Source organism: Aulostomus chinensis, chromosome 15 (genome assembly GCF_037954235.1).
Source record: "Aulostomus chinensis isolate RoL2024-O1b breed Wild chromosome 15, RoL_Achi_v1.0, whole genome shotgun sequence".
Lineage (NCBI taxonomy): Eukaryota > Metazoa > Chordata > Actinopteri > Syngnathiformes > Aulostomidae > Aulostomus > Aulostomus chinensis.
In genome coordinates, this window is record NC_141334.1 from 22,060,071 (window position 1) to 22,074,819 (window position 14,749).

The 14,749-nt window shown below is 39.1% G+C and overlaps 1 protein-coding gene across 1 annotated transcript; it reads left to right on the plus strand.

Moving 5' to 3' along the window:
• The first annotated feature begins 2,099 nt into the window (after positions 1 to 2,099).
• dgat2 (diacylglycerol O-acyltransferase 2) lies at positions 2,100 to 10,970 on the plus strand. The gene is made up of 8 exons (XM_086227223.1): positions 2,100 to 2,237; positions 3,340 to 3,468; positions 3,637 to 3,744; positions 4,537 to 4,607; positions 6,751 to 6,955; positions 7,618 to 7,792; positions 9,141 to 9,343; positions 9,555 to 10,970. Exons 1-8 carry the CDS (start codon positions 2,198 to 2,200, stop codon positions 9,707 to 9,709), a joined length of 1,086 nt encoding a protein of 361 aa, XP_086083349.1. The 5' UTR covers positions 2,100 to 2,197; the 3' UTR covers positions 9,710 to 10,970.
• Positions 10,971 to 14,749: the final 3,779 nt, after the last annotated feature.

Below are 14,749 nucleotides of genomic sequence, written 5' to 3' on the forward strand. Positions count from 1 at the left end.
TTCTATGCCAGTTTGTTGATCTGAATGGTTTAAGCTAGCCAGTAATAGACAGTGGTAGACAGAGGGATCATCCAATTAACTGCCATTGACCTAGGTGAATCTTCACCCCTTGTAATCCTTCCATTCTCGGCCATTATCCTGCCATCCAGAAGTTTGCCTTTGTTTCTTCCAGACATGATTACTGCTGGGCTCTGCTCTCTGGTCTGCCATGTGCTGGCACAAAAGACTGGCAGAATCTTGACTAAAACCAGATAATTTGATCATGTCAATTACAAACATTAAAATATTACCTTGGCTTGACTTCATTGACTCCCTATTCATGTCAGATCAAATTTGTTATTACTTATAAGTCTGGCGATAAACTTGCTTTTAACTGAAATATGATGGCGGCACATATCCTACATCTGTTTGAAGTGATTGTGCGCATCCTCAGGAATTAATTCTTGATATTCATCCATCCATCCATTTTCTGTATCACTTATCCGTGGGAGGGGGGGCTGGAGCCTATCCCAGCTGACATTGGGTGAGAGGCAGGGTACACCCCTGGACAGGTTGCCACTCTGTTGCAGGGCCATCAGGAGCAATTAGGGGTTCAGTATCTTGCTTAAGGATACTTTGATATGGCCACCAAGGGCAGTGAGGATCGAACCAACAAACCTTTGGTGGCTCGATGGCCACGCTACCTCCAAGCAATGCTGCCCCCTAATTTTACCTGCCACATATCCACAAGATGCAATACCCACATGAATGGTGGGGGCAGTGTAGGGATGTGACCACATGATGGAAAATTTTGAAGAGAAGTTAAAAAAAATTCCCTCACTATCAACATCTCTAAGGTGTGTCATTTGTGCTGCACAGTTTCTGATACACTCATCTGAATAGCTGGTGTGAGATAATTACTTTCTAAGTTGACATGGAAACCCTAAAAACTAAATGAAAACAGGACTAAGCATGGCGGAGAAGCTCAAAAAGCAGCGTGGGACAGTGCAGGTTATGTATTTTGACCCAGAGTCATTAGACACAAATTATTCGATCACCAGTCCACTGAGATCAACTTTTCACAAAATACAGAACCTTTTTTTGCATCTAGCACCTGCTGGTAAAATATGCTTCATTTTAAAAAGCTTCCATGCTTCCTTTCTTCCTACTTTGTTCTTTTGATTTTGCAATAATCTACATAAAACCGGACATCCAAAAAAGAAAACTCCAGTGACATCCAACATGCATAGGCAAGAATGTGAATAAGTATGCTCAAAATGCAGCTTGTGTTTTACATGAACACATGGTTAAAATGTGAGAATATCACTGGCCCAAGGCTGTAAGTGAGCTCTACCCCTCCTCTCTCTCCATTTGTCTTGGAAAGCTACAAAGCCCTGGGTACTTGAAAGGCAAAGAACACTTTCTGGGTGAAGTATTGCTTTGAGCCAGCACAATTTGCTGTAAATACTAACTTTACATTCTCATGAAATAGCAATAAACTGCAACTGCAAACCGACTGTTACCACAGCTCCAAACTGATGTGTCCACTTCAACCCAATCACTTGTTTGTGGTCTCTGCAGTCTCCTTTGCATGGCCTTTTTGCACAATGAACTCAAAATTATACAAATCACACATATTGACTTTTATATTGAATTTACAAAATTTCACAAACAGAAACAGAAAACACAAGGCAGTTCAAATAACTATGTGGAAAGATTGAGGCAATTCAAATAACCACGTGGAAAGAAATCTTTCCACATGATACTTTCAAAAGAAATGGCCTTTTTTTGTCACTTTCTTATTTCCACTGTGTTAATGTGAGAGTGTAAAGCACAAATGCTTCATCACAAGTTAAGACACCTGATTAAGGAGTTGGGGCAGTGGTGGTAAATCAGCATGTTTCAAAGCTGCTCAGGGTGACCTGCTTAGATAGAGAAGCCCAGGACACGCACACACGCACACACACACACACACACACACACACACACAAATATTGCGAATGCTACTTGCAGGTGCAGGTGCACGTTGTCCTCACGTCCATACACGCCCCTGTACGTTTCCGTAGCTCCGCCCCCCGCTCATTAAATGCTGCTCGCTGCTTGAGTCCCGACGCAGTTGAAGTCAGTCATGTCAGGGGAACTATAGGCTTGGACTTTCATCCTCCTGTCAACAAGCCCGACATCATCACCTACCCTCGATTTCTACGGAGCCTCAGCAATGAAGACCATTTTGGCCGCGTACTCAGGCGTGCTAAAAGGTAAGACGGCTTGCGTGAAGAGCATTATAGCCGGAAAAACAAATCAGGAGGAGCCTTGTTAGAGATAACTGGACCGTTTATCTAACAGGCTCTCTCGATAGAAGGTCCAGGAAACAGCATTTAGACAAGGATATGTTATTGTTATGCATCTGGGCTATTCACGTTTTCTAAACTAAAAATATTGTTAAAAGTAAAAGCTTGTATGCGTTAATGTTTTTTTCATTTTAGATGTTAAGTCTTTAACATCTTTAAACATCATTTTAAACGTTGTGTAATATATATTAAGAAAAAACAAACAAACGAAACACAGATGTGCATACATGTGTGTATATAGAGTAGAGTAAGTGCAATAATTCAATGTGAACAATGTAATTTCTCTACAACTGAATATATATAATGTGTGTGTATCGGAAGACTTAAAAGTGGCTTTCCTGTTTTTTTTTGTTTTGTTTTACAATTTAACCTCCTCTCTGTTAGGCTTTGTTCTAAAATCCTCTTTATCTGACACATTTCTGCTGTGTTGAAACAGAAATGCAGACCTTTCATTTGCAAATTTTGAGCAGCTAGATCTCAGGAACCTGTCAGCATCTGTCCAAGTGTGATTCTGTGGCTGTAAAAGAATCATATGAACAGATTTATTTATTAAGCTAGCTTTCTGGCTTGGTTATTACCAAATGTCTCCAGAATATCTCATGATCATCTTAAGGAGCCATGGTATCATAGTTTATACGGTGCTGGGTTATTTTCAGTCTGTAAAGATGGGATTAGTTGACAGGTTTCCTTGAGTGGAGATCTTCTGTTAATTGGCTCTGAGTGGTTGGAACTTGACTTGTCCCAGTTGCTCGTAATGAGTTTTTCATCTTATGCGTCCTCTGTTGCTTATATTGCTCTGTAGCTTCACTTTCATGGGCTGCTGGTGAGTGAGTTTGTATGGCGGTGGTTTAGAAAAAATTTAGAATCATGTTGGCCAGATTCTAGTGAATCATTCATCTTTGATGTAAAGGCCAACACTAAGAAAATATTATTATAGTTAACTTATGCATTTTTTTCAATAACCTAGTAAAATTGAAACCATTTTTTTGATTTTGTGTTTGGTGTCCAGGCACTGGCTGCAGCATCCTCTCTGCCCTGCAGGACCTGCCCTCTGCGCTGTGGCCCTGTAGATCCAAGATGGAGAAACATTTGCAGGTCATCTCTGTGCTACAATGGGTCATCACATTCCTAGCACTGGGTAAGAGAGTTTATGCATGTCATTTAAGCTGTAAGAAAGCAATGAAACCTCGGACAGTAAGCTGGTAGTCTCATTAGCCTTCAAATAAGGATGCCAGATCACTAAGCTGCTGACTTCTGAGCTCTTCTTCATGGTTTTAAGCTTGTGTATGATCTCTATTACCTGTAGGTGCTGCCTGCACTGTTCTGCTCCTCTACATGTTCTGCACTGAATGTTGGCTCATCGCTGCTGTGTACACTGCCTGGCTCATCGTGGACTGGAACACCCCAAAACAAGGCAATTAATAAGATATCAAAAATCAGTCTTACGTAATGGTTCGGTTGTCATGCACGTCCAAAAGGGATTAATAAAGTAATCTGTCTGTCTGTCATTTTGTGTTGAAATGGAGCCCTGAAGTTTTGGAAGTGATTTTACAGTGTCAACGTCAGACAATGAATCAGATGCCTAAGGTGTGACTTTATTGTAAAAGTGGTTTGGCAGTGTGGTTTTTGTGTGCCAAGAAATAGTTCAGTGAATTGTTGAAATGTAAAATAGTTTGACAGGACATAAATGAATGCACAGTCTTGTTATGAAAATGAGCACATTTACAGTAAGAGACGAACCTGATAATGATTAACACGAACAATGGCCGTGTTACGTATATTAAGGGTTAAAAATATTTGTCAGAGAAAAGAAATCCAAAGTTGTTTTTAAATCTCTTCCTTGGAAGTCATGTTTTAGATGTCATTTTTTGTCTTTTGATAGGAATTTGCAAAAATCTATTTGGCCAAATCGAACCAAACAGGCAGGAAGTTTGTAACGTGTGTCAAGGAAGGTCCTGCTTAGTTTTGGGGCAGATCTGTATAACCTAGTGAAAAAATGCTTTTCTTTACATTAGGTTTGGCTGAGTATGGTGGCGTGCACTCTCCTAGTTAGTTCTTGAGCGAAACACACTGGATTGTTGTTTCTTAAATGTGAGGATTTCCTGCTGTTGTCTTGTTTAAAATGAATGCTATTTTTGCTAATGAGTGTAATCTTCCATTTAAGCTTGAGTTTTGAATGACTTTTAATGTGTATTTGTCTCACCAGGCGGCCGGAGGTCCTCATGGGTGAGAAGTTGGACAGTGTGGACATATTTCCGAGACTACTTCCCAATCAGGGTAAGAATAAGTTTCTCTTATTGCTAATTTATCCCTTCTTGAAAATTTTAAGAGGAATGGAGGCACTGAGTGGTTTAGTAGTTAATGAAGGGTGGAAACCCGCTTGATCAGCTGCTTGAGTCCTCTTATTCTGGCTCATGCTAAGGAAAGGCATCATGCAACATTTGAGCTAGGTCATCAATTCCCTGTCATGTACAGACCGTAGATAAACTTATCAGCAGTGAGTGGGATATCAGCTGTATGCTGTTCCTGGTCACTTTTGGTTATGATGAAGGCATGGTGTTGGTTTTAGACTTTGTTCTTAGCTGCATCAGGCCTGGTCCAGACTAAAGGGAAGGGTGTGTATGATTTTAAGGGATTGTATAGATAACAGACTATTGCTTTTAATTATTAAAAGACACAAAGTTAATCAAAATCAATTCCTGTTGTACTGATGAAAGTTCGTCCCATACTTTCTTAATTTAATGCTTCACTTATAATGTCTAAGGAAATATAACTGACCAATATTATATATGATGTGATTTAATATAATAAGATATCATATCCTTTCACACAGGTTGTGATGAGATTATCTGCTGTATGAGTAAAAACTAGATTGTTGAATAACCTGAGGAAGGAATTTTAAGTCCTGCTGTTTGCAATTGAACTTTGCCCATTACATTGATCTGTACTTGTGTGTGTGTGTTTGTTTGCGTGCAAAGGGTGCTCAGAAGTGTTTGTGACATATACCTTGATGAGATCAGTTTCATTTCACTCACTCTTATGTTAAAGAAATCTCAGTATTGCCGCAAGACAAGCAGGCTTTTTTTGATGTTCCGCAAATGTCCTAGGTAATGAAATGCTTTTTTGTAGCTTCTGAGCTGAGGTCTGTAGATAGGAGTAAGGATTCACTTTGAATAAACTGTGTATATCTGCAGGGTAGTTAGTCTATCTAACTATCCTGAACATTTGACTCCTTCATATGAGCTGGAAGCCTCCTGAACAAAGTCCGATTCAGCATTAAAATTGAAGTGAAGACTGAAGGAAGTCAGGAGTATGACATATTAGACCAGTTCCAGTCTCAGCAGCAGGAACAAAGACTCCCCTGTTTCTGATGGTGCTTATTTGTGGTAACCAGTAACTCTGTCTCCTTTGGTCCCTCTGCAATCTCCTAACATCTACCAGGGTAGCCAGGTGAAGTCTTGTGCTACTATGGGGATCTTAGATGTGATCTCATTTACTAATGTGGTTACGCAACTTTTATTTGACCAGCTCCAACGGGACTTTGTGTACATATTGTGATAGATCTTAGTCTTCAGTACAGATCAATTTCCTCCCTAAAGTTTTACAATGGACACCATTTAAAGATCTTTTAGGCTTTAAACTAGTATTTACTACTACGAATTGACTTGTGCAGCATTTGTACAGTATACTCTGTATTTCATTCATTTATGACTGCACTTTAGCAGATCGGGCATGTTGAATTTGAACTGATAAGGATGTCCTAGTTCTGCTAAACATATGCTCTGTCTAAGTCCATGCTACTTATGAATTCTAAGCAGGTTTGAGTCTTTAAGAAAACAGTCCATACATACATACTTACAGTGAACTTAGTTGCTATTTGTAGACTAAAAATATCCTAAGTACAGTTTGGGTACTTGAAAAAGCTAGTAACTAAAAGTCCTGATTTTTGAGTGTACTGTTGATTCTATTTTGTCCTTCTTTAATGTACATTCTTCAGGATGGAGGATCTTCAGTTTGATCCAGATCATCTCTGAGAGTTATTCGTCTTTGTGCCAAATGTAACCAAAACCTGTTCATTCATTTTTATTTATTTATTTTTTTTTAGATATCCTGCTAACAATCAAACAAGGCAGGAGGCACTGAAAGAACACATCCCTCCAGCAAGTCAACCTTAGCCAAGTCCAAAAGAAAACCCTTTTTCTATGTTGAATACATCTGCCCCAAGATATAATGGGTTCTTCTTTGGCTTGCTCTACATCTCTGAAACATTTACACCCGTCCATTAAATCTGATGAAATTCAGCCTCATAATTTTTGTCAGTGTGTGATGTGTTGATCAGTTCTTTTTTTCAAGCAAAATTCACTCTTCCCTTCATATGGAAATCCCTTTCACTGGTCCTGTTTGTGCTTTTGTCCTTCAGCTAATTAAAACGCACAACCTGCTGCCTAGCCGGAACTACATATTTGGCTACCATCCCCATGGCATTTTCTGTTTTGGGGCTTTCTGCAACTTTGGCACAGAAGCCACCGGCTTCTCTAAGAAATTCCCCGGCATCAAGCCCTCTCTGGCCACTCTGGCGGGGAACTTCCGCTTGCCCGTCCTTCGTGACTACCTTATGTCTGGAGGTAAGATGATTGGACAAGCCCAGAGAGGCTCACTTGAAGTCTTGGAAATATCTGGTAAGGCTGATAAGTGTCTGTGTGAAAGCAGACTTTTGTCCTGTTGAACAGCTGAAATGGCTTCTGTTCACTTAGATCTGGTGATTATACTGGTTATAGAGCTTTAGTTGTTGTGAACTGAAGTGATGTGTGCTTTCCAGGATTAGATAGTGATACTGTATAAAATGTTGGGATTTATTAGATGTAGCATTGTGGCCTCATGCTCCATTTACTCACAATTTTAATATACAAGCTATAAAAACTATATACGTAATTATCAACAGTCCCCGACCAGCAAAAAATGTTGGGTTTTGTCTATTGATGATATTTAAATGAAAAATGATCTCTTTTCCATTAAATATATCAGTAACGCACTATTTTCATCACATTATCACTATCTTGATACATGCGCGCACATACACACTCACACACATAATTCACCATACCGCAGATGGTCTTGGAGACTTAAGCACAATAAATGTGAGTTTAGAACATGGTTGTTGCTCCTATTTTAAGACATTCACATATTCTTTACAGAGTTAAACAAAAAGCTCACAATTGTACTGTAAACAGAGCTAGCAACATTTTCTTCATCACTCCAACGCAAATCATACTCTTCTACCTTTCAGGCATCTGTCCAGTGAACAGGAACTCAATCGACTACCTGCTGTCGTGTAATGGTACAGGAAATGCCGTGATCATTGTGGTGGGGGGAGCAGCAGAGTCTCTGAACTGTGCTCCAGGCATGAACTCTGTCATCCTGAAGAACCGTAAAGGCTTTGTGAGGCTGGCACTGCAGAAAGGGTTAGCATGAATAGTGCACATGGACATCTGCGCTCATAGCCTTGACCAAGTAAAACAGAGATTATTACTCACAGAAAGGTTGAAATTACCTCACTGGTAAATCTTTTTTTTATTGATTAGTAAATCTTTCATAAATGTGCTGTGTTGTCCCTCATGCCAGACTGTTATGAGCTGGCATTTGGGGTGTCCTTCGCATCATTTTAATCACTGTGACAAATGGAAGAAAAGTGCCCACTAAAAAAATTGTGATTTTCTTCTGAAATATCACATAGGATTATCAGGGTACATCCTCTTTAATGAAGCTTAGAGCTTGGTTGAACAGACAGGCAGCTATGCAGAACTTACCCACATAACTAGGTTAGCATTCCAGCTGAAATGATCCCAGATGTAGAATTTACCTCACATAGGGTCACTTTCTGGAGCTTTCACTGCCTGGATATGATATCCATAAAATAGAGATGATGTTGAAACCTGTTCAATGGTTGTTTTAGGAAAATTGGGCAAAAAGTCAAATTGTGAGGTAAGAACCCTCAAATGCACCTTGTCCACAGCAGACATGTAACATTCTTTGAATCAGATTATACTGTAGTCTGAGTGAATACTCTGATCTGATTGTGTACTGGGTGCACAATAATTCCTTATATATCGAAACTCACTAGGTTGCACCAGTGGAACTAGTCTTTGAATGCATTATCATCTCACCATCGCAAGATGGTGACTGAACATACAAGTCAGCTTCCTCAGTTATTTTGTTTTTCTTTTTTTTAGCTTCTTTAAATAATTTCTGTTTAATACAAATTCAAGAATTATTAATAGTTTGTCTTGCAACATTAAATACATCAGTAAATATCACCCATTTTGATTTTTTATTTCTTAAGATGGAGGTCGATTATAAGTGTCTAAACAAGACCACAGAGGCTCTCAAAGACATTATGTCATCATGCCAAATTGTGAGGAAGCATGAAGCTTAGCTGCAGTGATACTGAAGTTGTGTAGTTCAGTCATAGCATTATGATCACTTTCTGCTTCTAATAATTGCATTTGCACTTACTTTTAAGAACTTGAACAATTGACATTCAGTTGTGATGATCAGCTTTTGATTTCTGAAATAATCCAAAAAATGATGGAGAAATCCCATTGGCTTCTGGTGGAGATGCAAACTTCTTGGTTGGAAATAAATCATTCTGCATAAACAACAGCTTGATTAAAAGTGAGAAGAGGTACCTCAGATCACGATTAACCCCTTTAGGTACTTTTCAATGTTTATTCAATAAATATATGATAACTTGATAAAATGGATGAATTTTCGACTGTAGGATTCCTTAATTCACTGTGTCTGCTGTCGCAGGTCTGACTTGGTTCCTGTGTATTCCTTCGGTGAAAACGATGCCTACAAGCAGGTTATCTTGGAGGAGGGAACCTACTCGAGAGCTTTACAAAAGAAGTTGCAGAAGATCTTGGGCTTTGCCCCGTGCCTTTTCCATGGATGTGGCCTCTTCTTTGGCAACTCATGGGGATTTGTGCCATATAGCAAGCCTATCACCACAATAGGCAAGTTTGTCTGTTGATTGTGTCGAGGCACTGATGAGGGCTCACTTAATTACAGGACAGCTGCATGTGTCATATTTGTTTTATACAACCTTGAGTGCTCTAATGCCTTATACTTACTGCCCAAGTTTCTCTGCTTATTAGGGCCTGAGCCTGAAGGTACTTCAGGCGAAGACCCTATTATGTTTTTTCATCTAAGTTTTCTTTCTTTCAGTTGGAGAGCCAATCACAGTGCCAAAAATTGAGAATCCATCCAACGAAATAGTGGATCTGTACCATGGGATGTACATCCAGTCCCTTCTGTGTTTATTTGACAAGTACAAGACCCGCTTTGGCTTGAAAGAGAATGATGTCCTCCACATTCAGTGAAACAGCGAAGGGGTCCTGTGGAAGCTCTGAATGTGGAGAACTGTGACAGTATCTTGTTAGCTGTCAGCCCTTGTCCAATCCCAGTTCAACCTCGGCACATGGTTTGGGATCATTTTTGTACTCTGAACTTTAGACAGAAACACATTGGCTAACGAAATATCTCTCGCTTTTCTCTCTCTCTCCCGCTCTCTCTCTCTCTCTCTCTCTCTCTCTCTCTCTCTCAATCTTATCATGCACAGTCACATAAATAGAGATAGTTTCTTCACAGGAAGTGGTAGGCCTTTTGTATCTGTGCCTATGTTTTCAATGAGTGCTCAAGTTTGAACTGCCTCGCCTGTGCAGAAGGTGGGATATTTTAACCTTACAAACAGCTTGACAGTCACATGCAGGACTGAAAAAGAAGTGCCAATGTTTTGTTCATGTAATTCTCCCTTCACTCTGTATACCTTAATATGTACGAAAAGCACAAACAATGCAAATGGAGAGTACCACTTTAATATTGGGATAAAAAGCCTAAAGGTTAATTGAGCCAAAGATCTGTGTTGTCTTCACACATGGATATATTTCTGCTCAGTGTGGAGGAATTTCACTTTACAAAAATACATGTGCCTAGTTGATGCCATGAAGTATTAATTGTATTCTGCAAAAAGGAAAAGAATCCTTTACAGTGCACATTTCCTAATGAATAGTTCAGATACACTTTTTTATTGATGCTAATTACCTCCTTTTGGGTTTGGTCTCAAGAAAAAATGTTTTTGATAAGAGAACTTTCCAAGATGACCCTGTTCATCATTTTGGGTCTGGATTGGATCTGGTGATTAAATACAGTGAAAACTACAGCCATGTCTTTTATCATCATTTGTTTTTGTAGTGTTTTAAGCTGCATTTGAGATGAGATAAAATGAAGGAAATGATGCAGAGTACAGTGGATCTCTTTAACATGCCAGGGGCGGTAATTCTAAAGCAAGAAATTGCATCAGGTAATGCCTTATTTGTATTATACTTTAGGGTATAACTTGCATGTCTGTAAAATAAGAGAATGTGGGTGTAGGCTATATTATGGGAATTGTCAAAAACAAGTGTTATTTGAGGGTGGGTGGTAAATTATAACAGTGTCATTTGAATTTCATCTGTTTATGCTAGTGTCACCACCCAAAGAGGAGTGTAATCCCTGTGCAATAAATTTGCAATAAATGCAGCAAGAACTGTCAGTATGATGTGTGAAATCTACTGCCTGACAATATTTAAATTAAACTTTTGTATGTTTTCAGAAGGAGACGTCTGTGGTTTGTGTGTTTTTGTGTTCAATTCCTGATCTTTCCTCATGTGAGGATGTTTGTTATTGGATTATGATATTTGGATCATTTGGAAGACACCACACAAGAGATGCTCTTCTTTTCTAACACCGCCCTTGACAAAGCTAGTTCTGCAGACACTGGCACTGTCACAATTAGATTACTGTGCGGCGGTATTGTCAGGAACAACAAAAACTAACCTAGGGAAGCTACAACGGGCTCAGAACAGAGCAGCTTGGGTTGCACTTGGTTATACAATAAGAGCTAACGTTAATAACATGCATAACCAACTTAGCTGGCTGAAAGTAGATGAGAGGCTAAAAACATCACTCCTCTCCTCTGTAAAAGACATTCTCCATTTTAAAATTCCTGATTGTCTGTAAAAGCAGCTCACACTCACAGCACTGATACACACTCATACTCTAACAGACACGCTATTAGTGGTAAATACACAATCCCAAAAGCTAAAACTAAGTTCAGACAACAAGCAGTGCTGTACAGAGCCATTGTTGAATGGAACTCCCTTCCAGGTCACATTTCAAAAACTCAGGTGAAGCAACACCTCATGGCTATTAGTACAAGACTGTAGTGTACCTAATTTTAAAAATGTTTTACTCCTTTATTTTGTCGTGGTACTTTTTTTTTATTGTATGAGAGTTTTTGTAAGTTATTTTTGAATACTGTACATTACGGGTGCTGTCTAATAGTTGATATTTCTTGTGTGTACATTTTTTTTTCTTTGCCATTGTTTATGTTTTGATTGTATACTCTTATTGTTATATGTTCTGTGTGGACCCCAGGAAGAATAGCTGATGTATAGTGCATCAACTAATGGGGATCCCAATAAAATCAAAATCAAAACCATTGCAGGAAACACATGCACATGCACATGCTAACCCCAACTGCTTTCTACCCTCTTTACCTCCACAGATGGCCTTCTCTGAAAAGATGTGATGATATGCTATATTTTTAAAACTGCCTCAAAAGTTAACAGTGTTATTAATGGTTTTTTGCTCTGTATTCAGCCTCATAAGCATCTCATTTCATCAGAAAACAAATGCTATGTTGCATGGTAGGTCAGGCACAGTATGAGTGTCTGCTCTCCCCTCCTGTGGAACCGTCTCTCAGTTTCGGTCTGGGATGCAGACACCCTCTCTCCCTTTAAGAGCAGAATTAAGACCTTCCTTTTTGATCAGGCTTATAGTTGGGCTGCTTAGGCTACCCTTTAGATATGCTGCTATAGGCTTAGACTGCAAGGGGATCTCCCATGGTGCACTGGGCTTCTCTCTCCTCCTCTCTTTCCTCTCTGTCCTCCTACATGTGTAATATATAAATCATACTCATATGTGTTACTAATTCATTTTCTTTTCTGGAGCCTTTGGGCTCCCTGCATCCCAGATCCCAGGTGCTGCTGGAGGAGGCTATAGACCTGAAGAGGCTCAAGCGGCTACCTGTAGCCCCACCTGCTGACGTCCCCGTCTGTCCAACAATAAACCACTGTTAAATATTTATGATAGGATAGAGGCGGCACGGTGGTGCAGTGTTTAGCACTGACGCTTCACAGCAAGAAGGCTTCCTCCCACAAGCATGGGGTCTTTCTGTGTGGAGTTTGCATGTTCTCCCTATGCCTGTGTGGGTTCCCTCCGGGTCCTCCCACAGTCCAAAGACATGCAAGAAGGGACTAGGCTAATTGGATAATCTAAATTGACCGTAGGTGTGGCTGTGAGGATGAGTGCTTGTCTGTCTGTATTTGTTGGCCCTACAGGGACTGGCGACCTGTCCAGGGTGAACCCCGGCTGGGATAGGCTCCAGCCCCCCCCCCCCCCCCCGCAACCCTTAACAGGATAAGCAATAGAAAATGGATGGATTTTGAGAGGATGATACAATATTCTTGGCATACCCAAACACCACAGTTTGAGACTCATGGGCATACATCTCCACTGCAAATAACATACAAATCATCTTATCAAAAAGTTTAATATTGCACAATTTCCCACCAGGGATCAATTAAGTATTTCTGAGTGATACACAGGGAAATGTATACAGTGTTGTTTGTTTACACTGAGTTTAACCAACCTTCATTTTGACACATTTGTTTGTTACGAACCTTTGGGATCACAATTATTTTCATATGAACACTGTTTCCCTGCACCTTTGAGTTTGTATTTAAGATTGTAAGCGATGTTTGGGCTGTTTATATATATATATATAATATTCATTTTGGTGTTTCATTAACCTGTATGTAGATTCATTAACCTGTATGTACATTCTCCCTTAAGAGCGAGTCCTGATGGGTGGTAGATGAAGTTTCAGACATGCCTGGAAATTAAGAGAAACAAGACAATCAAGTTCCACGAGTTAAGCCACATAATACAACTTTGTGAATTAAAAATGCCTATATGCTTGTTCATTGCATATTAAACTAAACTGAACAAAAACTATAGGACATAGATGGCAGACAAGGAATAAAAATAAAGTCAACAAATAAATTAATCTTGTATAAAACTGAACTTTCTTTTTAAAACTTGATGTACCAAAATAGCAGCAAAGATATCTAGGGAAATCATTCCAGAGAATCATAGATCTCTATATAAAACGCCATTGAAATAATATAAAAGAAGGTCAAAAAGGGTTTTCAGCGATTTGCATCTACAGGAAACTTTTGAAAGAAAAACAGATCAGATATTTGGAATTGAAATTATGTGTATAAAATAGGAACATTTTTTCAGATTATGACGTGTGTATTTGTAAATCTGTTGTACATGCATATACTAGAATTACTTGGTATTGAGTGAATAGAATGCACATTTGGGAGACATCTGTAAACATTTGCAAATCCCATTTTTCATTTGAGGATCCATTGTATGTCTATTTCTCTCAATATGCATTCAGGTACAAATGAAATGTTTCAGATTGGTTCGGAATACTTATTGTTCAGTGTGAGAAAAGTGAGGCAGCCTTGATGTAGAAGAACTCGGTATATGAAAGACCGGAATGAATATTTTTACATGTTGAAACAGCATTCCTCTGTGTGGCTGATGCTGCCCCCTAATGGTTGCTTAATATGTGCAATCAAGCTTTCTTAAATCATCTAAATACCAGGTCAGCCCCGCCACAGGTAGAATGAGGCGTACAAAAATTTGCCACAGGTCGGCTTATATGAGGTCAGCTATTACAATATCGTGACATAATGTTGCTTAATACATAATACTCAGATTGGTTTCATTTTGCAAGTGCATTTTTGTTTCTTGAAGTAATTTATGATGATAAGGATTTACTCAAATGTAAGATTTAGTACAGTTATTTAAGAGTATTTTACAGTACAGTATTGCTCTTTCAGGTAAGGTATTTCAGTATTTCTTAAATCATTGGCGTCCAGCTATCTTGCCCACTACGTATTGCGTATTAAAATTCTACTGTAGAACCACATGTTTTAAAATTCTCAAATGTGTCACGTTTCTCACTCACTATTGTCTATGAATTAACCGAATTTGGTGCTGATTCATGCGCCAACTCTTGTGTATTTGGATATTTTAACACAAGAGTAGTAGGATAGCCGATATATATATATATATATATATATATATATATATATATATATATATATATATATATGTATATTGCAAGGTTCGATAGGCTTGTACAGCTCTGTGTAACTATCACCTGCCTGTCACGCTGTCTTGCGTTGCTTCCTCATATTTCGCAGCTTTGACAGATTTCGACATAATCCCACCCACCATGGTCG

What these genes read in the sequence shown, in the direction of transcription:
- dgat2 (XM_086227223.1), top strand. Translation starts at nt 2,198, where the DNA reads ATGAAGACCATTTTGGCCGCGTACTCAGGCGTGCTAAAAG. An exon ending in CTGGAACACCCCAAAACAAG is followed by an intron (nt 3,745 to 4,536) that starts GCAATTAATAAG and finishes TTGTCTCACCAG; the next exon opens with GCGGCCGGAGGTCCTCATGG. An exon ending in AGGCTGGCACTGCAGAAAGG is followed by an intron (nt 7,793 to 9,140) that starts GTTAGCATGAAT and finishes CTGCTGTCGCAG; the next exon opens with GTCTGACTTGGTTCCTGTGT.